The sequence below is a fragment of the Eulemur rufifrons genome, unplaced genomic scaffold, assembly GCF_041146395.1.
Source record: "Eulemur rufifrons isolate Redbay unplaced genomic scaffold, OSU_ERuf_1 scaffold_150, whole genome shotgun sequence".
NCBI classification, from domain to species: Eukaryota; Metazoa; Chordata; class Mammalia; order Primates; family Lemuridae; genus Eulemur; species Eulemur rufifrons.
Genome location: NW_027182932.1, coordinates 277,262 through 304,561, shown reverse-complemented (window position 1 = coordinate 304,561; position 27,300 = coordinate 277,262). Strand labels below are relative to the sequence as shown.

The 27,300-nt window shown below is 45.2% G+C and overlaps 1 protein-coding gene across 7 annotated transcripts; it reads left to right on the top strand.

The window, feature by feature from the left end:
* ADNP2 (ADNP homeobox 2) lies at nucleotides 1–27,021 on the top strand. Of its 7 annotated transcripts, none has more exons than XM_069464865.1 (4): nucleotides 1–164; nucleotides 8,992–9,112; nucleotides 17,250–17,339; nucleotides 22,466–27,021. In XM_069464865.1, the coding sequence occupies exons 2-4, from the start codon at nucleotides 9,005–9,007 to the stop codon at nucleotides 25,598–25,600; spliced, it is 3,333 nt and encodes a 1,110-aa protein (XP_069320966.1). In that variant the 5' UTR covers nucleotides 1–164; nucleotides 8,992–9,004; the 3' UTR covers nucleotides 25,601–27,021. The 7 variants fall into 7 exon arrangements, with proteins under 7 accessions (XP_069320966.1, XP_069320968.1, XP_069320965.1 ...); XM_069464867.1 differs by having other exon boundaries at nucleotides 1–168; nucleotides 8,992–9,046; XM_069464864.1 differs by having other exon boundaries at nucleotides 1–168.
* The last annotated feature ends 279 nt before the right edge of the window (nucleotides 27,022–27,300 follow it).

The following is a 27,300-nucleotide window of genomic DNA, read 5'->3' as shown; positions in this document are numbered from 1 at the left end:
GGTGGCGCCGGGGGGTGGGCTCGCGCTGAGGCGGGGTCCCGCCGCGCGGGGCGGAGGCGCGGGGGGCGCGGGCGGCCCCGCGGGACGCGGCAGCTCTCGGCTGAGGACGCGGCGGCGCTGCGAGAGTCGGCGGCGGGGACGCGGCGCTTCTCGGGCGCCGAGCGGTAGGTACGGCCCTGGCCCCGGCCCCCGCCCGGCTCCTCCCGGCCACGCCCACGCCCGCGCCCGCCCAGGCTCTGCCCGCGCCCGCCTCGGCACTCCCGGGACGTTCTCAGGGCGCAGGGTTCGCGGCCCGAGCGGCGCCGCCGTCCCCGACGCGCCGCGGCCCGCCCCTCCCCGCTGGTCACGTGGGAGTGGGGCCGTCCCGGGAGGGCGGGGAGAAAGGCGACGGGGAGGGAGAGGGGAGAGAGTAGGGGGCAGGAAGGAGAGGGAGGACAGAGGGGACGGTGAAGGGAGGGAAGAGAAGGAACAGGGGGAGCGAGGGGTACAGAGGGGAAAGAGGGACACATGGGAGAGAGGGAGGCGCCCTGACGGGGTAGAGAGGGGGACCGCGGTGGGCAGAGGGGCACAGCAGGGAGGGCGGAGCGGAGGAGGAGCGGGACCCGGTGGGTGGAGGAGGGTTGCTGGAGATCCGGCCCCTGGAGGGAGCCCAGAAGCGCCCCAGGCCAGGCTCTCCCTGGAGGTCTCTCTCTCTCTCTAGGCCGGAGTGTAGAAAGATGGCAAAGCAAATGTAGGACAGGAACCGACGGTCACACCTAAATCTGTCCAGTTTTTTCTCCCCCACGGTTTATAGCAAATCCCTGTTTCTTCACTGTTGAGGTTTTGATGAGAATATCGACAGTTGATATGCAGATGTTGGCTTTAAAATTTTAGCTTTTCATCTGCCATTGCTGATTTCAACCAAATAGATTGTGTTTACAAAATTTCTACCAACATTCGGTGTATTATAACTGTCCTTTTAAGTGTATTGCAGTTGCAGAATGAGTAAATATATTAAGTATTTTCTTTGAGTTTGAGCAGAAGGCTTGTCTGAATGCTTAAAACTCATCATGTTTGAAGAGAAGGGGTGATCATTTTCTCTTGAGATCTTGAGGAATCTACTGGCTGGTGGTGGGGAGAGAAAGCTGACTGGTGAGCAGGAATCTTACGCTGCAGATTGGCAAGTGCTATAACACTGAAGTGCTGCGGGCATCACTGGAGCGTTTTGGAAGGAACCCCCAGCTTTCATCAAATGAGGGGCTCGGAGTCTGGGTAGCATTTGGCGGGGGAGGAGCGTTTGTGGGAGAGAGGACCACATGTAAGAAGGTAGGAGTTGTGCAAAGCTCACGTTCATTTGGGGTTGGAAGTCAAGCAACGTATGTAACTTACTCGGCCATGTAGTGAGTGTGCTGGCACTGCGCTCTGAAGACAGCACTGTGCGAGTGGCCTTTAAGTATGGCAGTGACAGATCTGTGTTCAGGAAGTGTGGACAGGAGTGAGGAGGAGACAAGAGGCTGCCCTTCCAGCGGTCTAGGTGAGCGGGTAAGAACGTGTGGGCTGCAATAGGGCGTGTATGACAGGAGTTGGTCCCTGGTTAAGGGGGATGATGACAGCGATGGCAAGAGTTTTAACTGAAGAAATCCTGGGATTTTTGGCAACACCTCTTTGCTTTGAACCCAAGTTTGCGATTGCCAGCACTGTGAGGAGGTAAATAGCCCTGCCCTCCACTCTTTGGTTGTCACAGACCTGTTAGGGCAGCGTGTTACATGGGAGGAAATTGACAGGTTGAAGGCCACAGGGATAGGAGGGGATCTGGTGATTTGAACCCAGACCTTCTGAATATATGGCATAAATATTGTTGTGTTTTAAGTCACTTTTTTAAAAAAGCCATGTATTCTAATAGTTGACATTTCATTTAGTTTTTTTGCGTATGTGCCAAATGCCATACACGTATTAACTCATGCATCCTTGAAGCTGCTCTGTAAATGGGGCTGCGTTCTCCCTGTTTTACAGGTGAAGCAACCAAGGCCCAGAGAGATTTAGTGGCTTGCCCGGGATTACACAGCCAGTCGTTGGAGGGGTTGATTGAAACCCAGCACACAGCCCCCCTCGCTGGTGACCGTTGTGCTGTGCTGCCTCAAGTGAAAATCCTTTTAGAATTTAGATTTCACAGGAACTAAAAAGAAAGTTTTGTGGATTAAGAAGAAATATTGTTTATTACCTGAATGACTTAATTTTTTACAGTGTATTTTTTCTATAACAAAATTTCCTTAAGTGATCATGATACTGAAAGACAGCAAAAGTAATCCTTTAAGTACCCCTTTGGGAAATAATATTTTCTTGTGCATATCAGTGAAATTTTATAGTAGTTCCATGTCTACCACAAACTTTGAGAACTGAGATTTATTGTGAACTGAGGTTAATTAGTGCATGATATGGAAACAGAGTTGGCTGCCCAGCCTGCCATTTTCTCATGTTGAAAATTAACAGATTTTACAGAGTACGAAGAATACATGGAGAACAGTATCTGTAGAGGATCTATGAATATGAAAACATTGAACCATTTCTTTCCTAGTTATTACTCCATTGGGCATTTTGTATGGACTTGTGTACTTAGAATGGATAAATTATGGTAAAAGAATGGATCTAAGAATGAGTAAATTATGCTATCTTAGAATGGATGAATTATGAGCAAAAGCTCCCTTCCCCAGAGTGATTGGCAGCAGTTATGAAACTTCTGTAATTTGCCTATATCTTATTTTTTATCCTTAGTTGGTTTCCTTAAAGCAGTTAGCAAACTGCTAGAGAGACTCCTAGAGAAGGGAAACTTTTTCTCTCTTTTTAAAAGTAAAAGAGGATCTGTGTGCTTGTTTTTTGGTGAACCACAATAACAATGATGAGGGAATGGGGCACTTACATTTGAGCATAAAAAGTTCTTATTCTTCAAATTCTGAAAGAAAAAAGATTGGCAGTTTTTTGGCCCTAGTCCCAAGCCTTGAACAAGTAACTACAGAACCCTCCCTGGTTAGTGGCAGCCTCGTTTCAGTAACGCCCTCTGCGAGTGAGCATCAGCAGTGGCCTGCAGTGTCTGCTTGTGCGATTCAGCCAGTCCCTGAACACTGCTGCTGCCGGGAGTCCACTGGTTCTTGTAGTCCATGCTTCTCAAAACCCCATCCTGAGGCCATTGCTGTGTGAGCTGAGACTGTTCCTTGCGCGCAATAAATTTAGCCTCCCTGTTTAAGATCCGTGTGGATGATGGACTACACTTTAGACAGTCCATTTAACAGCCCGCTTTTGGAGGAGGAAGAACCCCAGGGGACAGAGGGGATGGTGGGACCTGATGGAGGAAATGCAAGCAGGTCTGATAGAGCGAGTGAAAGGTGGCTGACAGTTTTTATTGAGCCTTGCTCTGGCCAAAGGAGCCAGTCTGGGCTTGAAAGTGACCTTGTACTTCGCGTTTAGAAATGCATCCTGGCCGCGCGGTGGCTCACGCCTGTAATCCTAGCACTCTGGGAGGCCGAGGTGGGCGGATCCTTTGAGCTCAGGAGTTCGAGACCAGCCTGAGCAAGAGCGAGACCCCACCTCTACTAAAAATAGAAAGAATTATATGGACAGCTAAAAATATATATAGAAAAAATTAGCCGGGCATGGTGGCGCATGCCTGTAGTCCCAGCTACTCGGGAGGCTGAGACAGGAGGATCACTTGAGCTCAGGAGTTTGAGGTTGCTGTGAGCTAGGCTGACGCCACGGCACTCACTCTAGCCTGGGCAACAGAGTGAGACTCTGTCTCAAAAAAAAAAAAAAAAAAAAAGAAATGCATCCTGAGCACTTGACAGCTTTTCCCTGAGAGTATAAGCTTTTGGAGGCTTGAACCCAATTCAGTGCATTATATTTTTTTAACTTTTACTATTTTTTCTATTTCCTATGATTTTTATATCCCCCAGTTCTACAATGGTACTGGTCCTTAAATCTGTCCTTTTGCTGAGACCTGCATACACTTTTCATGTGGATAAGTTGTCCGAAAAGAAGCTTACCCACTCCAGATCAGCCTCTGAAGAACTTTGTCTTTCCTTGTTACCCACCAAAATTTCCTTCCTCTTACATGTTAGCCCTCTCTCCTCCCACCCCTTCCCCATTTGATTCCAGTCTACCTTTTTGGATTTACTTACCTTTTGCTAAATATATTCAGACTTTTCTTCCTCTACCTCAATCCTTGTTTGATGCTGACTTACCTTGAAAGTCTTGGGTGCCGGCTCCCCATAGCTTGTCCCTCTTTTGAACATTCAAAGCACTTTCTGCATCTTATGGTTCTTACCCTGCTTTGTTTTATGTCTTTTGTTCATTTAATGAACACTTGCTGTGTACTGTGCTTTGTGATGGGCCCCAAACAAGCAAATACAGCATGATTCCTGCCCCGAAGAAGTTCATTCCAGTAGGGGAAATAGATACGTTGGCAGCTAATTGCAGCATAGTGCGGTGAGTGCAGTGGAAGACGTATAAGCCGGTTACCGTGCTAAGCTCTAGGAGGGCTCACGGGACCTGTCTTTGGGTAGCGGGTGGAAGAGAGGTGTAGAGGTAGGATGGCTGTCCTGGGAGACACTGCCAAATTGCCGTCTAATGTGTAGAAATTAGGGTTTTTCCGCCTAGTCTCACTACCACCAGATATCATCAATCTTAAACATGACTGTTTTGATAGTAAAAAATTGACATTTATTATTTTAAATGTCATTTCTTTAATTATTAATGAAGTTGAGTTACCAAAATGTTTGCCACTTGAATTTGGCTAATGGCTTTTTTCGATTTTATAGCTTACACATTTAAAAAAATTTTTGAAATAGTTGCAGATTTATAGAAAAGTTACAAATACAGTACAAAGAACTTATTTCCGAGAATCATTTATAGAGTGAGTTGCTGAAAAAGGGGCCACATTGTCACCAATACGATTTCCTACAAACAGGAATGTTCTCATGCATGTCCGATAACAAAGCCATCAAAATCAGGAAATCAATACATTATTACCGTCTAATTTCAGACCTTTGAGGTTTTTTGAGGTGTTCCAATAGCATCATTTGTATTAATAGTAAAAGGAACTAGTTTACAATTGCACATTGTATTTAGTCTCCTTTAATCTGGGGTACTTCCTTAGTTTTTTCTTTCATGATATATTTTTTTAAGTGTATAAATCATTGATATTTTTTTTTCAAGTAACTTTACAGAGTAGTGCAACCAGTGCCACAATCTAATACTAGAACATTTCCAGCATCCCACCAGAAAGTGTGTCCATTTACTCGTTCCCATGTCTAGCCAACTGCTAATCTACCTGCTGGCTCTGCAGATTGTCTTCTCTGGACATTTCATATAAATGGAAACAGATAATATGAGGATTTTTGCATCTGGATTCTTTGGCTTAGCATAATGGGTTTTTTTATTTTTTGAGATAGTCTTGCTCTGTCACCTCGGCTAGAGTGCAGTGGTGTTATCATCGCTCACTGCAGCCTCAAACTCCTGGGCTCAAGTGATCCTCCTGCCTCAGCCTCCCGAGTAGCTGGGAATACAGGTGTGCACCACTGCATCCGGCTAATTTTTCTATTTTTTGTAGAGATGGGCTCTTGCTGTTGGTCAGGCTGGTCTCAAACTCCTGACTTCAAGCCATCCTCCCGCCTTGGCATCCCAGAGTGCCAGGATTACAGGTGTGAGCCACTGTGCCTGGCCTGTTTTTGAGACCCATGCTGTAACGTGCATCAGTATCTAGTTTTTATTGCCAAATAGTATCCACTGTGTGGGTATGCTGCACTTTGCTCATCCTTTCACCACTTGATGGACATTTGGATGATTTCCATGTTTTCACTTTTGGGCTATTACAAACATTGCTACCTTGTATGATCTTGATACTTTTGAATATTACGGGCTAGTTATTTTGCACAATGTCTCTTTTTTTTTGTTGTTGAGACAGAGTCTCACTTTGTTGCCCAGGCTAGAGTGAGTGCCGTGGCGTCAGCTTAGCTCACAGCAACCTCAAACTCCTGGGCTCAAGCGATCCTACTGCCTCAGCCTCCCGAGTAGCTGGGACTACAGGCATGCGCCACTATGCCCGGCTAATTTTTGGAATATAGATTTTTAGTTGTCCATATAATGTCTTTCTATTTTTAGTAGAGACGGGGTCTCGCTCTTGCTCAGGCTGGTCTCGAACTCCTGACCTCGAGCGATCCACCCGCCTCGGCCTCCCAGAGTGCTAGGATTACAGGCGTGAGCCACCGCGCCCGGCCTGCACAATGTCTCTTAATTTGGGCTTGTTTGCCAGACTTCTGTGAAATTACTCTTTCCCTTGGTTATTAGTAAGTATTTTGTGGGGAGGTACTTAGAAATCATGTATATACCCCATTCTTCATCGGACTTTCAGTTTAATTATATCACTATGAACTTAAGTTTGTATGATAGTGAGTATACCAAAGTACCCCAAAACTTAGTGGAGTAAAACATTCTATTTAAAAAGCTCATTAGTTCTCAGGGTCAGGAATTCAGAGTAGGCTTGTTTCTGCTCCACAGGGGCCGGTCTGGGGAGAGTCAGAGGCCACGTGACTTGCTGGTGGGTGTGACTTGCTGACAGCTGGGGGCGGAGTCCTCTGAGGCATCTGTGCTCGCGGCTGGTGGCTGATGTCAGAACTCAGTACGCACATGGGGCGGGGCTCAGATGGGCATCTGGATTCCGAGTGTTACCATCCTGGGGGGGAGGGTGGCGTTTTTATAATCTGGTCTTGCAATTCTCAGGGCATTATTTCCTCCATACACTATTGGTTGAGACGGCCACAGAGTTCTGCTGAGGGTCCAGAGGAGGAGACACAGGTGCACCAACTTTTGGGAGAAGTGTCAGAGTCATGCTGTAAGAGCAGGGGGGGTGGGAGGTGTTGTTGCATCTTTGGAAAATTTAGTTGCCACAGGTTACAGTTGGTTACTTCCTATCTGCCCAAATTGTCCCATGGGCCAAGGGAGCTGCTTCAAGCTGGTTTCTTTTGTGTACTTTTGACATGGCTGTCAAATCATTGCGTGAGCAAACGGCCTTCTTTTCTGGCACAAGCTGTTCCGGGCTCGTCTTTATTGTGCTCCAGCCCTAGAGTCAGCCGTTTTTCCAAGGAGCCTGGTTCTTTTAATGGAAAGTGGTATTTAGAGGTTAAAATTTGGGTCCTAGGTGTGCCCACTGCTACTGGGGTGCTGCTTCCAGGTTCTCAGTGGACAGAGCTGTGGGGCTTGTGTATGGATGTGTACACACTCTCGGACAGCGTTTGTCTTTATGTTGACAACAGTGAGGTCATTTCAGCGCCCTGTGGTCTGGTCAAGTACCATGACGTTTATTTTAATTTTATGCCCTTTCAGATATTGTTTAAACAGCTTTATTGAGATATAATTTACATGCTATACAATTCACCCATTAAAGTGTACAGTTTAGCGACTGGGAGCATATTCATAGAGCGGTGCGTGTCTCCACGGTTGATTTCAGAACATTGTCGTTTTTCCAAAAAGAAGTCCTGTTTCCCTTAGCCGTCACCTCCTGGTTTTCTCAGCCCTGGCGGCCATGGTTATGCTTTCTGTCTGTGGATTTGTCTGTTCTGGGCACTGCGTACGAATGGAGTCATACAACATGAGGCCATTGTGTCTGGCTTCTTGCAGTTGGCTTTCCAAAGTTCATCCGGACTGTAGCATGTATCAGTGTTCCATTTCTTTTTGTAGCCAAATAATATTCCATTGAATGGGTATATCACATATCATTTATCCAGTCATCAGTTTTTGGACATTTGGGTTGTTCACACTTTTTTTTTTTTTTTTTTTTTTTTGTTGAGACAGAGTCTCACTTTGTTGCCCAGGCTAGAGTGAGTGCCGTGGCGTCAGCTTAGCTCACAGCAACCTCAGACGCCTCGGCTTAAGCGATCCTACTGCCTCAGCCTCCTGAGTAGCTGGGACTACAGGCACGCGCCACTATGCCCGGCTAATTTTTTTCTATATAGATTTTTAGTTGTCCGTGTAATGTCTTTCTATTTTTAGTAGAGACGGGGTCTCGCTCTTGCTCAGGCTGGTCTCGAACTCCTGACCTCGAGCGATCCACCCGCCTCGGCCTCCCAGAGTGCTAGGATTACAGGCGTGAGCCACCGCGCCCGGCCTGTTCACACTTTTTGGCAATTGAATAATGCTGCTGTGAACATCCTTGTTTAAGTTTTTGTGTGGGCCAGGCACAGTGGCTCACGCCTGTAATCCCACTACTCTGGGAGGCAGAGGCGGGAGGATCACTTGAGATCAGGAATTTGAGACCAGCCTGAGCAAGAGCGAGACCCTGTCTCTACTAAGAATGGAAAAATTAGCTGGGTGCAGTGGTGCACACCTATAGTCCCAGCTACTTGGGAGGCTGAGGCAGGAGGATCGCTTGAGCCCAGGAGTTTGAGGTTGTTGTGAGCTAGGCTGACGCCACGGCACTCTAGCCTGGGCAACAGAGCGAGACTGTCTCCAAAAAAAAAAAGTTTTTGTGTGGATGTATGTTTTTCATTTCCTTGAGTGCAATTGGTGGTTCATGTGGTACACATACGTTTAATCTTTTGAGGGAATTCCAGACTTTTCCAAACTGCCTGTGCTATTTTACATTACTACTAGCAACGTACGAGAGTTCTAATTTCTCTACATCCTTGCTAACGCATGCTATTTTCCTTCTTTTAAAAAACATTACTGACATCCTAGTAGATGTAAAGTATTATCTCATTGTGGTTTTGATTTGCATTTCCCCAAATAACTAATGATGTTGGGCATCTTTTCATGTGCTTTTCTTAATGGCCATTTGTATATCTTCTTGGAAGAAGTGTCTATTCAGAACCTTTGCCCATTTTTAAATGGGATTATTTGTCTTTTGATTATTGAATTATAAGAGTTCTTTATATAGTCTGGAATTATACTCTATTACCTAGTATTTACCAACCTTGATAAAAAATATTTTTTATGTATATGCTGATGACAGTTTTCTTTCTTTTTAAGGAAAATTTCAAAAATGTTTCAAATTCCTGTGGAAAATCTTGAGAACATCAGAAAGGTGCGAAAAAAGGTGAAAGGCATTCTTGTGGATATTGGGCTTGACAGTTGCAAGGAGTTACTGAAGGTAAGAAGATATAAATCACAGATGGAAAGGAGACGATAATATTGGAGGTGCTAGGGTTGGCTTTATGGAGGTGAGATATGAACTGGTAGTTTTTGAAGAGTGGGTGAGATTCCATAGAATGGAAATTGCTAATATTTTCGATGGCTCTATGAAAGCATCGTTAGTCCTTATTTATGTCTTTCTGACTTAAAGTGAGCTATTTAAGTTTTTAAGCTACTTTAAGGAGGGGGTTTTTATAGTCATTAGTTACTTAAAAAATTTGTTTTTGATGTTTGAAGGGAATGTGTTGAATTATCTGTTATTTTAGCAAAAGAAGACTCTAACTTTATTTTCCAGTATTATTAGAGTGATCAAAAAATAGGCATGCATACATGAAATGATAGTTTATTTTTGCTTTTTTTGTCCTGATTCATGAATTTATCTATATGCAGTCTTAGAAAAGTTTAAAAATTAAGGTCATAGTCACACACTTTATTGATAATTTTTTTTTCCTATAATTTTACTGTTTCTTTTAAATTGAGAATATGTAGCTGTCATATATAGTTTTAAAAAATGTTAAGGGTTGCTGTGTATCCTTAAATTGATAATTTCTTACATGTTTTATTCATAACTATAGAAATAGGGACAGTATCTGCTTTAAATTTTTAAAACTTGTAAAGAATTTGGTTTCTTTAAAACTGGGTAGAGTTTTAAAGACTCCACTCTGATAGAGAACTGGGAAGAGTTCAGTTTCTTAATTTTCAAATCTCAGACTTTCAACCAGATTTTTATTTATAAAAACGCAGTGCAATACTGGAAGAGTAACAATTACCAGGATTTGCATTAGTGGTCAGCATTTGTCTTTGCTCTCAAGTAGACAAATAGTGTTAATTCCTGAGGGACCCCAGGTAGGTCTCTGCTCACACTGCACCTTGTCGGGGGGTCTTCGCCCGCGGTGCTGCCCTTTCCCCGTCTTCTCCTACCCTGCTCTGTTTTGCCTCAAAACTGACACCCGCTGACCTGTCTCCCTCGCTGATTTGTTATCCGCTCTTCTCCCTGTAACCAGAATAGCAGCACATAGATTCTTAACAAATATGTTTTAAATGAATGAATGAAAGTAAAGCTCAAATAGAGAAATACTTTTAATAACAGATTGTGACAGAAAGTCAACTTTTAAGTATAAAGAGAGGAGAGTGGCAGCTCCTAGGTAGATCCTGTTGCTCAGGAACTTGAGTCTTGGCAGCTCTGCCTGTGAGTCCCGTCTTACACACGAGGAAGGAAATCGGGTGATTCTGTGGAGACAAGATTGGGAATATTTGCTAAGTAGGTTGAGCGTAGACACAGTAGATACGTATTGATAGTTTATTAATACTGGATAAATATGTGACTTTAGTATTTGCAGAGAGTATAAAAATGTGTAACTAACAACACATATGTTTAGACTAAGGAAATTTCAAATGACAATTTTTAGTTCTTAGAATGGTGCTTGGCACGAGGGGGATGCTTCAAAAACAAACGCTGAAGGTACAGTGGTATCTTTAGTAAACAGACTATGTTCTTTTGATCTTTAGATGGTTAAATAGAAGCTTTTGTTTTAATCCTGGCCATTAATTAATGGTATGGCCTTGGGAATTCAGTTCTCTGGCGCTCCGTGTCCTCATCATTGCCGTGAAGGAAGGTAGAGAATTTAAGTCTATCTACTTGCCCCGTTTAGGGAGTTGACGATCTGGCAGGAGCTGAAACACATACGGGGCGTTCACAGGGCACAGCAGGCAGCAAGGCCGCGCCTGGCCGGGGAGGCTGGTACCACCTGTGTGGGCCAGTTGAGAATTGAACTGCTTTTGGGTGAAGTTTGCTTCCTTAAAGAATGGGTGGGATTCTCCAATGGAAAGAATTGGGGAAGGTTGCGGGGAGTGAGTTATGTTCCCCGCAAAGAGGTCCTTTTTTCTTTGTTCCGATCAGGTGTCTAAGTTGACTACGCCAGTTTGTAAGGAGTTAGCTACGCTCCCTGCAAAGAGGTTTTTTTTTTTTTTGAGACAGAGTCTCACTCTGTTGCCCAGGCTAGAGTGAGTGCCGTGGCGTCAGCCCAGCTCACAGCAACCTCAAACTCCTGAGCTCAAGTGATCCTCCTGTCTCAGCCTCCCGAGTAGCTGGGACTACAGGCATGCGCCACCATGCCCGGCTAATTTTTTCTATATATATTTTTAGCTGTCCATATAATTTCTTTCTATTTTTAGTAGAGGTGGGGTCTCGCTCTTGCTCAGGCTGGTCTCGAACTCCTGAGCTCAAACGATCCGCCCACCTCGGCCTCCCAGAGTGCTAGGATTACAGGCGTGAGCTACCGCGCCCGGCCAGGTTTTTTTTTTTTGATCAGGTCTTTTAGGCAGGGGTCATCGTAAAGGATGAAAAATGTAGTAGGAAACAGAAATAAAAGTAAAGTAATGGCAATAATAATATATAGAGTCAAAGATATAGTTTATAAAGTAAAAGTTTATGAAAATAGATAAAGGAGGGTATCTGGATGGAAATATTTTACCCGCATAAAATATCTCCCGGACTGAAATTTTACACAGGTATTATATAGGGTACATACAGGCTCCGGTTGCCAAGGGCAACGGGATTTTCATACAAACAGGCAGTTTTAGGGTCAAAGTCTCTTAAAAGGCTACTACAGATTCTTTAGCTCTAACTAGGGGAACAATGAGTTATAAAATTGTCTTGGGGCAAACTTTTAAGTTTTATGATAAGGCTATGACTTTAGCAACAAACAGAGACATCTTGGCTCCGGTGATTGTGTTCTTCGAGACAGAGATGATCCCAGAAGTCAACATGGGCTGTGCTTTGTGTTAATTACTTTAACCGCATGGTTCCATCTGGACCCGGCTTGGGCATTAGCATATTATAACATCAGCTCTCATCTCCGGGGGTCCACCTGTCAGCTCTGGCAACCTTTGGTTCTAAGGGAGGCCTGCCTTGTCTTTCAAAACAGGTGAGAACCAAAGGCCCAGTTTACAGCTGTCTCTTTAAAGTGTAGTTTCTACTGACCAGCAAGACGCCCTCCTGAGACAAGGCAACTTTTGAACTAACACGTTTATTTTTTTTTAAGGCAAAGCCTTATTTGACTTCTGAAATCAAATCTTGTCTCCAGAAATACAGGGGGCATTTTTATAACTCAGTATTCTTAAGCTCAACAGAAGGTATTTCAGGAACATGGAATTTAGAAGCATGTCCAAATTGACTAAGCCACATCAAACCGGGCTGAGTGAATTCAGTTTTTAAAAAAGGTTGTATTTGGAAAAAATGATTCAAAGCTATAGAAAAGTTACAAGAATAAAGAGAGTACAAAGAACACTCATTAGCCTTTACCCAGATTTACCAATTAACATGTGGTCCTGTTGGTGTGAACATTTCCTCACTCTTGCTTACGGGTGGTCTCTGCATTACTGCAGGGTGTCAGCGTGAGCAAATGTAACACTGGTATGAGGTTTTGTCTGATCTAATCGTTCATAGCATTGTTTTCCCTTCAGTAATGGAGCCAGTCTAGGAGCAGGTATTCGTTTGGCCATCATGTCTCTGTAGTTTCCTTGTAATGTGAATTCAGTTTTTAAAAGTGTAATTCTGTTATGAAATTGGTTTTATTTTTAGATGAAATGTCAGTAACAGCTGAAGGTTTTCATCCTTGAGTCCTTTGTTTTTGACTTGAGTAGAACTGAACATTCCTCAGGAACTTCAGTCAACGTAAGAATGTTTACTCATCTGAATTTGTTCAAGACTGTTTACTTCTTTTTAAGACTTTACTGACACAGAGATACATACATGCTTCTTGGGAAAATTAGGAGATTTGAATGGCTTAAAACTATTAAGTTAGTTAGATTAACTGTTGGGTTAAATAGTACTAATTCTCTTGGGTGGAAATTTTTATTTTTAGTAATTTGTAATTCGGCCTATATTTTATGAAGTAGACACAGGAACGTAAAGAAAATCAAGACTCCCTTATAAACCATTACCCCAAAATATCCATTGTTAACATTGTTACATATCTTTATGGATTTTTTAAAAATGGGATACATTCACATTTTTTTTTCCTCACGAGGATATGGTCAAGCTGTGTAAGATGTTACACTAGTTTTGTTTCTTGTCACTCAACCTCATATTAAGAACCTTTTTCCGTGTCAAATGCATTTATTCTTAATCCATCCCAGTAGTTAAGGGTTCTTTGGTTTCAAACAACAGAAACCAAACAGACCAACTTCTGCAAAAGGGAATTTACCGGAAGGCTGTTGGGGGCTTATAGAATCCAAGCTGGCTGGAGAATAGCACAGGAAAAAGAAGGGACCGGGGGAGCGCCCGTCTGGTCCTCACAGATGCCCTGTGCTGCATTTCAGATTTCACAATGGAGTGTCACAAACACACGTGACTTTATTCTTCTAGCAAGAGTTAGGGCCTCAGGTAGGAGGCTGTGTGGTTGTCGACTGCCTGGCTGAGAAGAGTGAGCCTTGGGGAAAATACACGCTTCTAAGAACATTGTCTTCTTTCTTTTTTCTTTTTCTTTTCTTTCTTTCTTTTTTTTTTTTTTGAGACAGAGTCTCACTCTGTTGCCCAGGCTAGAGTGAGTGCCGTGGCGTCAGCCTAGCTCACAGCAACCTCAAACTCCTGAACTCAAGCGATCCTCCTGTCTCAGCCTCCCGAGTAGCTGGGACTACAGGCATGCGCCACCATGCCCGGCTAATTTTTTCTATATATATTTTTAGCTGTCCATATAATTTCTTTCTATTTTTAGTAGAGGTGGGGTCTCGCTCTTGCTCAGGCTGGTCTCGAACTCCTGAGCTCAAAGGATCCGCCCACCTCGGCCTCCCAGAGTGCTAGGATTACAGGCGTGAGCCACCGCGCCCGGCCACATCTTTCTTTCTTTTTTTTTTTTTTTTTTTGAGATACAGTCTTGCTCTGTCCCCCAGGCTGGAGTGCAGGGGCGTCCCCATCATCCTAGCTCGCTGCAACCTCAAACTCCTGGGCTCAAGAGGTCCTCCTGTCTCAGCCTCCCCAGTAGCTAGGACTACAGGCGTGCGCCACCACACACAGCTAATTTTTCTATTGTTGTAGAGATGGGGGTCTCTCTTGCTAAGGCTGGTCTCGAACTCCTGGCCTCAAGCAATCCTCCTGCCTCCAAGAGTGCTAGGAGTACTGGTGTGAGCCGCCGTGCCTGGCCATGATTACATTCAGAGTTCCCCGCATAAAATCTGACAAGAATTTTCTTTTTAGGGCCAGTGCTAGGTAAGTACCTGGCCTGTCTGAGCGTACTGAAACCACAGTAGGGATCAGTCCTGAACACCATTTCTGATGCTTAGCCCAGTTCATTGGGCCCGTCCCTTGAATAATGACTGTGTGTTTTACCCATTAAAATATTAAAGAACCCAGTATTTGGTTGCTTAATAACCAAAACCCACAAATATCATAAACTTGAAAGTGAGAGAGATATGTGTTCTTTCTGTGTATGCATGTATGCACTGCCCAAAATAGAGATTTCTAATACATGCTGTGTACATAGAGGAATTGTGATGTTATTTGGGAATTATAGTTTCTCTGGTGGGCTGAGGATTCATAAGTAAGTGAAGATTATTTGAGTATTGAATGAGTACTCCACCCATTAAGTTACTGTTACGTTTCAAATGTTAGTAGATACTGATGTGATAAATATTAGTAATATCCAGAGCTATTTAAAAGTATTACTATTCCTGGCAGCTTTTGTCATCATGCGTGTTTGAAATTAGAGGTACAGACACTATCATGGTAGAGGCCAGGAAAAATTTTTGATGTTAAAGAGGCGGTAGGGGAGAAAAAAGGGAGTTTTTTTTTTTTTAATGTTTCTGGTTAGAGTTTCAAGTACAGGCATACCTTAAAGATATTTCGAGTCCACTTCCAGACTACCGTATTAAAGCAAATATCACAATAACATGAGTCACATGAATTTTTTGGTTTCCCTTGCATATAAAAGTTATGTTTAGGCTAGGTGCAGTGGCTCACGCCTGTAATCCTAGCACTTTGGGAGGCCTAGGCAGGAAGATCACTTGAGGCCAGGAGTTTGAGACCAGCCTGACCAAGAGTGAGACCCTGTCTCTACAAAAAAACAGAAAAATTAGCTGGGTGCAGTGGTGTGTGCCTGTAGTCCCAGCTACTAGGGAGGCTGAGGCAGGAGGATTGCTAGAGCCCAGGAATTTTGAAGTTGCAGTGAGCTATGATGATGCCACTGCACTCTACCCAGGCGACAGAGTGAGACCCTGTCTCAAAAGAAAAGTTATGTTTACATTATATTGTAGTCTCTTAAGTGTGAAAGAGCATTATGTCTAAAACAATGTACATGCCTTAGTTAAAAATACTTTATTGCTAAATAATGCTAACAATTGTCTGAGCTTTCAGTGAGTCTTAATCTTTTTGCTGGTGGAGGGTCTTCCTCTGTGTTGATGGGTGCTCACTGGTAAGGGCGGTGGTTGCTGCAGGTGGGGGCGGCTGTGGCAATTTCTTAAAATAAGACAACAGTGAAGTCTGCTGCATTGGTTGACTCTTCCTTTTATGAAAGATTTCTCTGTAGCATGCAGTGCTATTTGAGAGCATTTTACCCACAGCAGAACTTCTTTCAGAAGTGGAGTCAGTCCCCTCAAGCCCTGCTGCTGCTTTACCAACTAAGTTTATGGAACATTCTAAATCCTTTGTTGTCATTTCAACAGTGCTCACAGCATCTTCACCAGGAGTAGATTCCATCCCAGGAAACCACTTTGTTTGCTCATCCATAAGAAGCAACTCCTCGTCCATTCGAGTTTTATCCGGAGATTGCAGCAGTTCAGTCACATCTTCAGGCTCCACTTCTAATTTAAGTTCTTTTGCTATTTCTACCACATCTGCAGTTCTTACACTGAAGTCTTCAGCCTCTAAAAGTCATCCATGAGGGTTGTAATCAACTTCTTCCAAACTCCTGGGAATGTTGATATTTTGACCTCTCCCATGAATCACAAATGTTCTTAATGACTTCTAGAATGGTTCATCCTTTCCAGGTTTTCAGTTTACTTTTCTCAGATCCATCAGAGAATCCCTGTGGTAGCTCTAACCTTATGAAATGTATTTCTGAAATAATTAAGACTTGAAAGTTGAAATTACTCTTGATTCATGGGCTGTAGAATGGATGTTGTGTCTGCAGACATGAAAACAACATTGATCTCCTTGCACCTCTCCACAAGAGCCTTGGGTGACCAGGTGCATTGTTAATGAGCAGCAGTATTGTGAAAGGAATCTTTTTTTCTGAGCAGTAGGTCTTAACAGTGGGCTTAGAGTATTCAGCAAACCATGCTGTAACAGACGTGCTGTCATCCAGGCTTTGTTCTCCATTTATAGGGCACGGGCAGAGTAGGTTTAGCATAGTTCTTAAGGGCCCTGGGACTTTCAGAATGGTGAATGAGCATTGGCTGCAACTTAAAGTCATAGCGGCGTCAGCCCTTAACAGTGGAATTAGCCTGTTCTCTAAAGGTTTGAAGCCAGACGCACTGACTTCTCGCTAGCTGTGAAGGTCACAGATGGCATCTTCTTCCATCAGAAGGCTGTTTCGTCTGCACTGAAAATCTCCTGTTTAGCGTGACCACCTTCAGCGGTGATCTCAGCTGGGCCTGGATGGCTCGCTGCAGCCTCTCCATCAGTGCTTAGCGCTTCACCTTGCGCTGTGACATTGTGGCGATGGCTTCCCCGTACACCTCTTGAACCAGCCTCTGCAGCCTCCTCACCTCTGTCAGCCTTCACAGAGTTGGAGAGTCGGGGCCTTGCTCTGGAGTAGGCTTCGGCTCAAGGGCGTGTTGTGACTGGTTTGGTCTTCTGTTCAGACCAGTAAAGGTTTCTTCAGAGCAGCAACACGGCTGTTTCCTTTCTTACCATTCGTGCGTGTAGGTTGTAGGCAGACACTACACCATTTTGTGTCAGGGACTTGAGCATCTGTGGGTTTGGTATCCGCAGGGGGTCCTGGAACCCCTCCCTCTCGGATATGGGAGAACAACTGTATTTTCATTTCTCTTTTCTCATGTAGGTTTCTTAGGTGCCACATACTTGCCAGGTTCTAATTAAATATTTCTTTATCTTCTGAATTTGCATAATGATCTCTTTTTTTCTGCTTTTTGAAAAGGACCTTAAAGGCTTCGATCCAGGGGAGAAATACTTTTATAACACATCGTGGGGAGATGTTTCTCTCTGGGAACCGTCTGGAAAGAAAGTGGTATGTATTTTCTGTATTTGGTTTTCCCGTTTCTTCAGAAGTCAGGGGTAAGTGTGAATTTAGTCTGAGGAACATCACATGTACTGGGGTTGCTGGTGGACGAATGGGGAGGGGGCCCACGCAGCCGTTTAGGGAGACAGAGATCAAAGTTCACTGCTGGGCAGGGTTATGGGTGCTTTGAGAGTCGTCTTTGAATGTAGTTGACACAGCGATGCAGGGAAACCGTCCTTGATTACAAATGCCACTGGTATAAAAAGGAACTTAGATTTAATAACTGTTCTGAGTGAAACAAAATGCTTTGAATTAGGTGTACACAATGAATGCACATCCTGGTTTCCGAAACTAAAATAAAAATGTAGATCGTTGAATCAAGGAACAACATTTTTAATAATTCAGAACTTCAAACTTCAGCAAATTTAAGCGGCTCCTTAAAGGGTTTTTTCTAGGAACCCTTTCCTGTCACCAGACATCCAGATTTGATCAGGATCTAATCAGCCCGAGGTTTGACTTAGCTGTCCCTCCCTAACTTCTGTTTGTCAGAGTCATGCTAGCCTTGGGAATTTCGGCTGTAAAAGTGTTTTCTGTAATTCATCCTTGTTTGACAGCAATGTTGCTGTTGTCAGCCGCCCTCTTGAGTCCTCGTTTTAGTCTCTGACCCTCCCTGGCCTGACATCCCCTCCCTACATCTGATGTGATCCTTGAATCCACCGCGACATGGTTACTCTGTAGCACAGCTCATGGCTGTTGAAATGAGCCTCCTTTAGCAGATCTTGACTTCATGAACCTTAAGCTTCATTGATTTTTCTCATCTGAATTCTTAAAATATCGTATAACGTAGCTTGCAGTATATATAAAATCACATTTTTCATTAAGAAGATTTTTGAAATCATGCCACAAAGCAGGTGACACTTTTTGGTGCCTAGTATAAAGAGGTAAAAGTTAAGATTCTTTTCCTCAAGGAGTTTGTTTTTGTTGGGTGAGTAGGGCCTAGACGTAAAATGTTATTTAGGTTATTAAGTATGAAATGTCTGATTTCCTTAAGTACTAAGTTTGACAGTTGTTATCTCTGACATTTCAACTTTGACACTTGTTATATTTTTATCATGAAGGTGCATCCTCAGTCTTGCAAATGCATGTTTTGCCTTGTGATTATCTTCCACATTTTTTTTAGAGCAATTTTTGTGAAGCCATGCATAAGTCAAAAATTTTATGTTTACTTTCGAATATGATTTCCATCGTGGACCAATGCAGTGCAGACAGCTTGAAATATCAAGTGTTTGTGAAGGATGCGGCTAATGAATGCACAGTACGTCAGTGGTTTGAGAAGTTCCGTTCTGGTGATGTTCATCTTGAAAATCGGCCACATGGGCGACCTGAGCAAGGTGGACAATGATGAGCTGAAAGCTGTGGTGGAAGCGAATCCATCTTAACCTACACATGAACTAGCAGCAGGGTTTGATGTTACTACTCTAACAATATTGGACCATTTGAAACAAATGGGCAAGGTAAAGAACCTGGGTAGATGGTTCCGCATGAATTAAATGAGCGTCAGAAGAGAAATCGTCTCAAAGCTTGCCTTTGCTGTCACCACATAGAGGCGAGCCATTTCTGCACCCTATTGTTACGTGTGATGAAAAATGGATTCTTTTTGACAATTGCAAGTGGATAAAGATGAAGTGCCGAAACACAGTCCAAAACCGAGTATTTGTCAAGAAAAAGCTAATAGTGTCGATTCGGTCCAGCGCTGCTATCATCCACTACAGCTTCATGAAACCCAGACAGTCGATTACAGCGGATTCTCCTGCAACCAATCGCATGAAATAATGAGGATGCTTGCGATTAAGCAGCCGAGATCAGTCAATAGAGACAGGCCAGTTCTCTTGGAAAACAACACGCGACCACATGTCACACAAACAATGCTGTTCACACTACAGCAGCTGGCTTGGAAACTCTGTCATCCACTGTATTCACTCACGTTTCACCAAGTGACTCCCACTTCTTCCAGGCTTTGGACCACTTCTTGCAGGGAAGAATACTCAATTCTCAACAAGCTTTGGAAAATAAAATGCCTTTTGTGATTTCACTGGCACTTGGTCTCCAGGCTTCTTTGCTGCTGGCACAAACAAGCTACCGTTAAGATGGCAAAATTGTGTGGATAGTTTAGGTGCATACTTTGATTAATTGTACTGCTTCTTGTTTGAGATACAGTAACTACACGTTTGATTCGAAATTGGACATTTCGTATTTAATGACCTAATAATTTGACAGTAGAGATTGAATGTATTAGCTACACATTCAGTTAAAAGGAACAGCACCGTTGTGTGGAGTGAGGAGGACTGATGTCTGCTAGGACCGGTGTCTTTGCTCCTAAGGTGGTCTGTCTCCCCTCTCTAGTTTGTTCCTGGGGACATAGGATTTAGGGACGGAGACGGTTTGGGGAGCACCGGAGGGAAAGTTGCATACTGCGGTGGATTGTGCGGCGCGTGCTGTCGTGAGGTCCTCCAGGGCTCAGAGAGGCAGGGGAGCCTTTCCCAGGCGCTGAGGACAGAGACTTGCTGGGGTGGTCTCAGCTGCTGGAGCTTGAATCTCGGGGTCTTGAAGAAGCAACGTTAAGGAGTGATGGGAAGATGGCGCCTGCTCTGGATCTGGCCCTTCCGGCAGCACCTGGTGCTGCGACTTCACTTCTGTCGTTGTTGGTCCTTCCTGTTTCCAGTGAGCGGATAGTCATACTCCAGTGTTTTGGTCACTGCCCTGGAACTTTGGCAGGTTTTTGTGTGAATATGTGCTTTCATTTCTCGTGGGTACGTGACTTGGAATGGGACTGGTGGGCTGTATGGCACGTGAATATATGTTTGTCTTTATGAGGAGCTGCCACACTGTTGTGCAAATCGGTTGTACCAGTTGGCTTTCGCCTCAGCAGTGTGAGCGTTGTAGCTGTTCTGCTTCCTTGCCGGTTGATACTGTCTGGGTTATTGTATTTATTGGCTTATCTACCCATTTCCTATTTTAACAGATGTGTAATGATGTCTCCTTTAGTATTAATTTGCATTTCACTAGTGACTGATGATGTTGAGCATGTTTTCACGTGTTTATTTTACATCCAGATATCTTCTTTGGTAAAAGTGTTCAAATCTTTTGAGCATTTAAAAAAAAGTTGGGTCATTTGTTTCCTTACTGAGATTGAATATGTCCACAACGCGTATTCCAGGTGAGAATCGTGTATTAGGTGGGTGGTTTGCAAATATTGTCTCTTAGCCTGTGACTTGTCTTTTTGTTTTTTAAACAGTGTCTGTAAAAGAGCAGAAGCTTTTTTATTCTCATGAAGTTCAATTTATCATTTTTTTCTTTTATAGATAATGTTTATGGTGTCATATTAAAGGAAAATTTGCCTAACCCAACACTAACAGATACTAACAGGCACTTGTTAGTAAGTTCTGTCTGTTGTTTCATTGAGTGTAATTTTCTTTGAATATACAGTTTCTCAATACTGTTTTCCATTGAGTATAAAACACCATTTTTAACGAACCACTAATAAAACTAAAACGATATTTCACTTAAATTGTGTTGCAATATGAACCATTGGTTGTGAGGTACATCCAGATTTCAGAGAGTTAAAATATGAAAAAATGTGTCTTTTACAATTAGCGAAACAGGTTTTCATTTTAGTGTCTGGTCTGAGGTAGTGGCTGTTGCGCTAGGTTTATTATAGATCCCACCAGAAATATTAGAACCTAGGATTTTCCCAACTGCTGAGAAGATAGTGACACAATGTTGAATGTGTTTAGATAATTTTACTGGCCTGTGACCCAGGAGGAAAAACTACATGAATGGGGGAGAGATAAGATGACAAAGTCTCGAAGAATGGAAATAAGCGTGTGTGTGTATGAGAGTAATCGTGAGAACACGGATTAGGAGAGGGACGGTGGTCATAAACCCGTGGTCGCTGTGACAGTGCCACTGCCAGCTCTGGGGCCGCGGGCGAGGCGTTCGGCCTGTCCAGGTCTCGGCTTCCTGGCCTGTGGGACTAGGGGTAGGTTCACTAGCTCCAGGATCCCAAGAGTTATCATGAGACCAAAGACGTTAGTGTGTCTCAGATTGTCACAAACCTGCAAGTTTTACTGGATGTTGGAGCAGATTGCACTCCTCATTTGGCCAGCAGTTATAAATGTCTGTTTCTAGACCCCGAGGTTGTTGATTCCCCCTAATGTGCCTTAACTAGAAAATCCATACGGGCAGTATAGTGTTCTGTGGCCTCAGGATTCTTCACAGCGTGGGTTTAGGCACACCTGCTCTTTAGATTAAATAGTTTATTGGGGGCCTGCATGTGCGAAGCACTATCCATTTGACTGCTACCTTCTCTAGGAATGGGGGGATTAAAAGGATAATAATGACATTTTAGCAATCTGAAAGCTGAAAGCTGGGTTCGTTGTAGATAAATTCCAGAGGTTTTAGAATTTGGAGTAAAAACAATGTTGGAACTAAGAAAAATGGGATGAGAGGGAGAAAATAATTTTCTCCTGCAGAAAAGTTAACCAAGTTTATTTTTAATTAATGCAGTTGAAGTGTAGGACTAAGTGATGAGATTTGTGGTTTTAGTGGATGGCTTAGAGCAGGGTCAGCAAACTACAAGTTGTGGCCCAAATCCTGTAACAGCTGGCCAGCCGGGGAGTACAGGCTGCTCCAGCGTCCAGTAAAACTTGCAAGTTTGCACAACTGATGAGCTAAGAATGATTGTTGGGTTTTTAAATATTTAAGAAGAAAAGACAAAAAGAGTCAAAAAGAGTGAAAACTATATGGAATTTGAATTGGTGTTCTTAAATATTTGTTGGAACATAGCTGTGCCCATAAATCACGTATTACTTGTGGGCACTTTTGCACTGCAGTGGTGACACAGTAGTCGCCACGGAGACTGTGTTGCATGGCCCAGAAGCCTAAAATGTCTACTCTCTGGCTCTTTACGGAAAAAGCTTGCCAACCCTGGGCTAGAAAACACTTCCTCGAGGAGGGACGGTGCGAATGTGTGTAGCACATCAGAGGAGAATCGTGGTTCCTGGACTGGGGAGGGCAGAGCGTCTTCCGTGCAGTTTGTATTAAACTATGCCTGAAGCTTTCTTTTCTTTTAACAGAGATACCGAACAAAGCCATACTGTTGTGGCCTCTGTAAATACTCTACGAAGGTACTTACTTCATTCAAAAATCATTTACATCGTTGCCACGAAGATGAGATTGACCAAGAGCTGGTGATCCCTTGCCCAAACTGTGTGTTTGCATCTCAACCCAAAGTCGTGGGGAGGCACTTCAGAATGTTCCATGCTCCTGTGCGGAAAGTGCAGAACTACACAGTGAACATTTTGGGTGAAACTAAGTCGTCGAGGAGTGACGTGATAAGCTTTACCTGTTTAAAGTGCAACTTCTCGAACACTCTGTACTACAGCATGAAGAAGCACGTGCTGGTGGCCCATTTCCACTACTTGATAAACTCCTACTTTGGCCTGCGGGCTGAGGAGGGCGAGCCGCTGAAAACTGCCGAGACTCCTGTGGAGAAGGTCCCACCGTCTGACAAGTATTACTGTAAAAAGTGCAGTGCCAACGCCAGCAGCCAGGATGCATTAATGTATCACATTTTGACATCAGATATACACAGGGATTTGGAAAATAAGCTTAGATCTGTGATTTCAGAACACATTAAGAGGACTGGACTTTTGAAGCAAATGCATATTGCCCCCAAACCGGCCGCGCGGCTGGTCGTGCCGACCAGCAGCAGTGCTCCGAGCATCCCGGCCGCGCCGCCGCGCTTCCACCTGGCCCTGCCACAGAGCAGTCCCAGCCCGGCCACAGTGCAGCCAGTGACGGTGGCCCCAGGTGCTCCCGGCAGCCTCACCCATTCCCCACCGGCCGCTGCCCAGTCCCACGTGACTCTGGTCTCCAGCCCTCTGCCCGTGGGCCAGAACAGCCTCACCCTGCCGTCCTCAGCGCCTCAGCCGGTCTTTCTTTCTCACGGGGTTCCACTTCACCAGTCTGTGAACCCTCCCGTGCTGCCCTTGAGTCAGCCGGTTGGACCCATAAGTAAGTCTGTGGGCACCGGTGTCCTCCCCCTAAGTCCGGCTGTCCGCCCCGGGGTTTTACCCCTCCCCCAGCCCGTGGGGCCCATGAGGCCTGGTGTCCTTCCTGTTAGTCCCTCTGTCACCCCCGGAGTTCTTCAGGCTGTCTCGCCAGGGGTGATCTCTGTGAGCCGGGCGGTGCCAGCCGGGGTCCTTCCTGCAGGCCACATGACCCCTGCTGGGGTTATCCCTGGGCAGACGGCAACCTCCGGGGTCCTTCCTCCTGGTCAGATGGTCCAGTCAGGGGTGCTTCCTGTTGGCCAGACGGCCCCGTCACGGGTCCTCCCTGCAGGTCAGGTGGTCCCGTCTGGTCTGCTTTCTCCCAGCCAGACGGTCTCCTCGGGGGGTGTCCCCGGGAGCCAGGGGGTGAGTTCTGGTGTCCTGCAGCTCAGCCAGCCTGTCATGCCAGGAGTTCTCCCCGTGGGCCAGCCAGCGAGGCCCGGGGTTCTGCAGCTCAGCCAGCCGGTCAGCACCAGCATTCTGCCCGTGAGCCAGCCGTTCAGACCCGGCGCTTCACAGAACACCACCTTCCTCACCTCGGGCTCTATTCTCAGACAGCTCATCCCTACGGGGAAGCAGGTGAACGGGATTCCGACCTACACGCTGGCCCCGGTGTCTGTCACTCTGCCCGTGCCCCCCGGAGGTGTGGCAACGGTGGCCCCGCCCCAGGTGCCCATCCAGCTGCTGCCATCGGGCACAGCAGCCCCGATGGCTGGCGCCCTGCCCGGCATTCCCTCCCCGTCGGTGCTGGTGAATGCCTCCCAGAACGTGTTCATTCAGGCCTCTTGCTCTGCGGCAGATACGAGCCAGGCGCTGAAGCAGGCCAAGCAGTGGAAAACCTGTCCCGTTTGCAATGAGCTCTTCCCCTCCAACGTCTACCAGGTCCACATGGAGGTGGCCCACAAGCACAGCGAGTGCAGGGCTGGGGACAAGCTCGAGCCCGAGAAGCTGGCAGCGTGTGCGCCGTTTCTCAAGTGGATGAGAGAGAAGACGGTTCGCTGTCTGTCCTGCAAATGCCTGGTCTGCGAGGACGAGCTCATCCATCACTTGCTGATGCACGGCCTGGGCTGCTTGTTCTGTCCGCGCACGTTCCACGACATCCGAGGCCTCTCCGAGCACAGCAGGACCATGCACCTGGGGAAGAAGAAGTTACCTGTGGACTACAGCAACAAGGGCTTTCAGCTGGACATCGACGCCAACGGCAACCTGCTGTTCCCCCACCTTGACTTCATTACCGTGCTGCCAAAGGAGGAGCTCGGGGAGCGGGAAGTCTACCTGGCCATACTGGCCGGGATACACTCCAAGTCCCTGGTGCCCGTGTACGTGAAGGTGCGGCCCCATGCCGAGGGCACGGCCGGCAGCCCCAGCAAGCAGGTGTCCACCTGCCCCTTCTGCTTTGGCACCTTTGTGGCGCCGGAGGCGTACGAGCTGCACTTGAAGGAGAGGCACCACATCATGCCCACGGTGCACACGATTCTGAAGTCCCCCGCGTTCAAGTGCATCCACTGCTGTGGGGTCTACACTGGCAACATGACGCTGGCCGCCATCGCCGTCCACCTGCTGCGCTGCAGGAGTGCCCCCAAGGACAGCGGCTCCGACCTGCAGGGCCAGCCTGACGCCGTGGAGAGCAGCGAGCCGCTCCTGCTCAACGGCGAGGTCGTCCCCGACGCCCCCTTCTCTGCGAAGAGAAAGCTGCCCGAGGCCCACGCGGGGGCCGAAGACCAGAGGGCCGGGGAGGAGCCGCCTCTCGTCCTGAATGTGGATGCCGCCCCCGGTCCAGAAAAAGGGACGAGCGTTGTGCCTTTTAAAAGACAAAGGAACGAAACCAGGACAGAGGGACCGGTCGTTAGCGAAGATGCTCTTCAGATTTTAGCATTAGATCCTAAAAAATATGAAGACCGTTCTTATGAAGAAAAAAAGCAATTTCTTAGAGATTATTTCCATAAGAGACCGTATCCTAGTAAAAAGGAGATAGAACTCTTATCCTCACTCTTATGGGTGTGGAAAATTGATGTGGCTTCATTTTTTGGGAAAAGAAGGTATATTTGCATGAAAGCAATAAAAAATCACAAGCCTTCTGTACTTTTAGGCTTTGACATGTCTGAACTTAAAAATGTTAAACACAGATTGAACTTTGAGTATGAACCACAAAACTTGTAAAAAAATTAGTAAAGCTAAAGTACTAGGTAATGGGTTTTCAATTGAGACTTTTTAAAACATTGTTTTCACTGCGTTGAATTAATCCCAGTGGTCTTTATGCTGCTCTTTAGACGTATTTCAGGTGCTCAGAAAGGCTTCTATGTAAGGAAGCGAATAGTTCTTTCAGATTTATTGTAACAATGTTTTCAGTTTTTCCCTCTGTCATGTAAATTAAATCTTTTGATACTTCATGCACGCCTTGTTTTCCCAGCAGTGTTAGTTGTCGTATGATAAAAAACCTGAAATCCACAAATACTTTTTTTTTTCATTTGAGGAAATTTCAGCCTGTTTCAGAATACTTGATCAACTGCAAGCCGGAGCGTCGCGCTCCCTCAGCTTTGCGGGCAGCGGCAGGTGAGGCCGGGAATGCTGGGAGACGCGGGTGCCAGCCCCGCGGTGGACGCAGCTCCCTGCGGGCGCGCTGCATTAACTCTTGCTGGTTTCTTCTTTGAAAGTTATTTACTTACTAGATTACAGTTTTGATCTACATTTTTTCAGGTTTGTCCTAACAGCTTTTTTTTTTTTTTAATCATAACTCAGAAAACTAAGTGTTTTTGTTAAAAATATACTGGATCTGAGGTCTGCCATGTAGCTCATAAATCAAGAGTTATTTTTACAAATGAAGTAATTCTGTAGGTGCAGAAATCAGTTTTCAGTGTAGACTTTCCCCCTTTTTTGATATGCTGATAAGTCATTTCTCCATTCAGCGGCAAGGAAATAAATCTATAGTGCCTTTTTAGAATAAACATTGAAAACACACCCAAAAACTCTTCCCTTAACCTAACTGCTGACAAACTAGTGAAAGGGAAGGACCGCGATGCTCAGGAATGAAGTCACTGCACCTGAGTGTGGGCACGAACTCAAATCCCAATGCAGGTTTTCAGGGGACAGGGTGGAGCGAGTGGGCAGGTGTGCGTCGCCGCGGCCGGCGAGGTCGGGCTCCGGCGGCGGGTCCTGGAGGCCAGCTTTCCTCTGGCCCCGCGGTCGGGTGGATGGGACGTGTGTTGCTAAAGGGTCTGTGTCGTGTCCTTTGGATGTTAAATCTCCGTTTTTTCCATCTTCTGTAAAATAAAGCACCAGAACCAGTGAGGGAGACCAGTTTGGGCCGAAAGTCACGTGCCAGTGGTACACAGCGGAGGAACCCGTCTGACATACCTGTGGGTGGGAATGTTTGGAGGAGGTGACAGCCTCTGAGAAATATAATAATGTTACTATATGAATTTTTAAAAATATAATACTTGCATGTAATTGCTCTAATGTGCATTTTTGAGGCAGTTGTGACACTGGTCTGTGATTGTTGGTGTACTCTGTTGTAAATTCAAAAAGAGCTTGTTGAACTTATTTTTTTTTTTACCTATTGTTTTCAGAGTGTCTATTTTGAATTAAAATTTGTTACACCACTGCAAGTAGAACTGTTTAATTCGTTTAACAGTCAAAACATTACTATGTACGTCTCTCAGGAATAATCTAAATGTGGAGGTAGATACCACGTATGTTTTCTAAAGAACACTACTTGTCCTCATGTGAAAATGAGCATAACTGGAAAGGGCTGATGACTGACCAGGGTCGCAGGATGGATTTGGCAGGGATTGGTGGTATTTCAGTAGTGGTGGTCCTCGCCGTGCCAGGCAGGCCATAACCAGGGTGTCAGCACTGTGACG